General features: G+C 36.8%; 1 protein-coding gene across 1 annotated transcript; it reads left to right on the top strand.

Annotated features, from left to right (window-relative positions):
• Window positions 1-1344: 1344 nt before the first annotated feature.
• Window positions 1345-1791, top strand: LOC136070925 (pterocarpan synthase 1-like). The gene has a single exon (XM_065781564.1). The coding sequence runs from the start codon at window positions 1345-1347 to the stop codon at window positions 1789-1791; it is 447 nt and encodes a 148-aa protein (XP_065637636.1).
• The last annotated feature ends 599 nt before the right edge of the window (window positions 1792-2390 follow it).

The raw sequence follows: 2390 nt of genomic DNA, 5'->3' as shown, positions 1-2390 counted from the left end.
TTAATACAACAATAACAAAATCACATTACCTAGCTAGTTTATCAAAAATAAATTCCACTTTCTTCCACATATTGCAGTGTAGGTAGGTACTAAAAAGTCTAAATTCATTCCTATCCCACCGCCTATGAGGGGCAAGGAAAAACCGTGTGGGAAGAAGCAGGGTGGGGTGTGCAAAAGTTTCCATCCCACTTACAATAGGCATGTTTGTTTGAATGCTGATTTCATCCAGGAATGCATAATAGGTCCTTTATATTCTGAGTTTTCTTTAGTACTGTGAAAACCATCAATGGAGTCTGATGAGGCCACGATTAAACTGAGCTCGGATAGATTTTTGGACCTTCATCATCATCATCATCATCTTCTATCTTTTGATGAGTAACCATCTGCTCTCTAATCGGTAATCGCACGATCCTGAGGGCCACGGACTTTTGCATTAAATTAGTGGGTAGGGGGTCACCATTGAGTTATTAATTGCGTTTTATTGACCCCCTCATTTTATGTGGTTTTGGTTAGCGATTCCTTTTAACTTAAGAGTTTTAAGTTCTGCGTTGGTCGGTCAAATACACCACCAACTGAGATAGTAACAAGTAACAACTACCGAATGCGATATTAGTGGATAAAACACGTTAGACGTTGAATTAATGGGATCCAAGCATATCAAATTATCAATGATATTCACACACACACACACACACATATATATATATATATATCGGGGCCAAAATGGGCAAATGCTCTTTTTGCACAAACAATCTAGCATTTTGCCCAATTTCTCCAACTAATTAGAAAAATATCATTATTTTGAAACTCGATTTTCTCAAAATCGAGTTAAGCCCTATGGTGACGTTTTTAAGGAGCCTATAGTGACGTTTTGAAACTCGAGCTCCATCAACTTGCCTAGAACTCAAGTTCAAGAGTTTGAGTTCTAAAACGCCACTATAGGTCCTTAAAACATCACTATAGGCTCCTTAAAATGTCACTATAAGACTCTGAATTTTTTTTTTTTAAAATTCGATTTTTAGAAAATCGAGTTATAAAAGAGGAATATTTCCCTAATTGGTTTAGAAAAGAGGGCAAAACGCCACTTTGTTTGCACGAAAATGACATTTGCCCATTTTGGCCCATATATTGGGTATTACCTATTTTATTGTTGCCAAAATATACATATCTACTCCGTCAGTTGTGTATGTTATTAGTGCATTAATCTATTCACGCTTCTCTATTACATAAACGAACGATTGAAACCCATAATGATATGATTATGCGTAAAGGTTCCGGCACAAAACTTTACACAGATTGAACTTTTGCTTCTTCTCCAAAACCCTACGCAAGTTACTCCCCACCATGGCCAAAACCCTCTCAAAATCCACATCCATTTTCTTCATGCTCTTCACCATTTTCTTCTTCTCAACCCATGTCATCGCAGATGAAGCACCCGTTTTCTCCAAAAATTTACCTCCTTCATCACTTGGACTTGAGCAACAGAAGCTTAGCCACCTCCACTTCTACTTCCAAGAAATTGTTCGTGGCCCCAAACCTACTGCTGTACGAGTAGCACAAGCTGCCACGACGAACACATCCCCAACGGGGTTTGGAGCTGTGGTGGTGATCGATGACCCACTGACTCTCCTCCCAGAAAATACCTCCAAAGTTGTTGGACAAGCACAAGGAACTTATACCTTCGCGTCGCAAAGTGAATCAGCATTGTTGATGGTGATGAACTTTGCTTTCACAGACGGAGAGTATAACGGTAGCACTCTTAGNGGAACAAACTATGTTCATAATGGTTAACAATTACTAAACACAAATGTCAGATTAATTACATCTCTCAATAGGCTCAAACAGTTATTTAACCAAAATTTATGGGTTTTTTTGTTATAAAGTGGCACAGGGTGTTGTAGAAAATATTCATATTTGATTATAGGGTCAGGTTTGACCCAAGGTTTTTTTGAAAAATTAAGTGAGACCATGGTGTGAAGATTGAGAGTTTAGTGAGGTTGGACCGGAGTTCATCAGAAAACCAAAGAAAGTGCCAAAAGAGGAAGCAATTGTGTGAAGAAACGAAGTTCTGTCTCACTTATAGACATAGAAACATAAAATGCCTCATATTATTTTCAACATATAGGTAAAGGCAGCAAATATAAGAATTAAATGATATTTGTTACATTCCTTTTGTTTTTTAATTGGTGTTAGTGTTTGCTAACAAGTGTCTAATTGGACATCTTTTGATATGTGTAAAACACAATGGGTAGCCTCAATTTTAGACAAAGTTGGACAAGGATTGTAAACAAAATTTAGCCTATAAGTAAAGATGCTTGATAATTTTTATTTATTTTTAATTTGATATTTGGAAGAGGATGGATTTGAATCATACATGTCTTATTTGAAAA

This window comes from Quercus suber, unplaced genomic scaffold, assembly GCF_002906115.3.
Source record: "Quercus suber isolate HL8 unplaced genomic scaffold, Cork oak 2.0 scaffold_271, whole genome shotgun sequence".
NCBI lineage: Eukaryota > Viridiplantae > Streptophyta > Magnoliopsida > Fagales > Fagaceae > Quercus > Quercus suber.
This window is presented reverse-complemented; position numbering and strand designations above follow the sequence as displayed.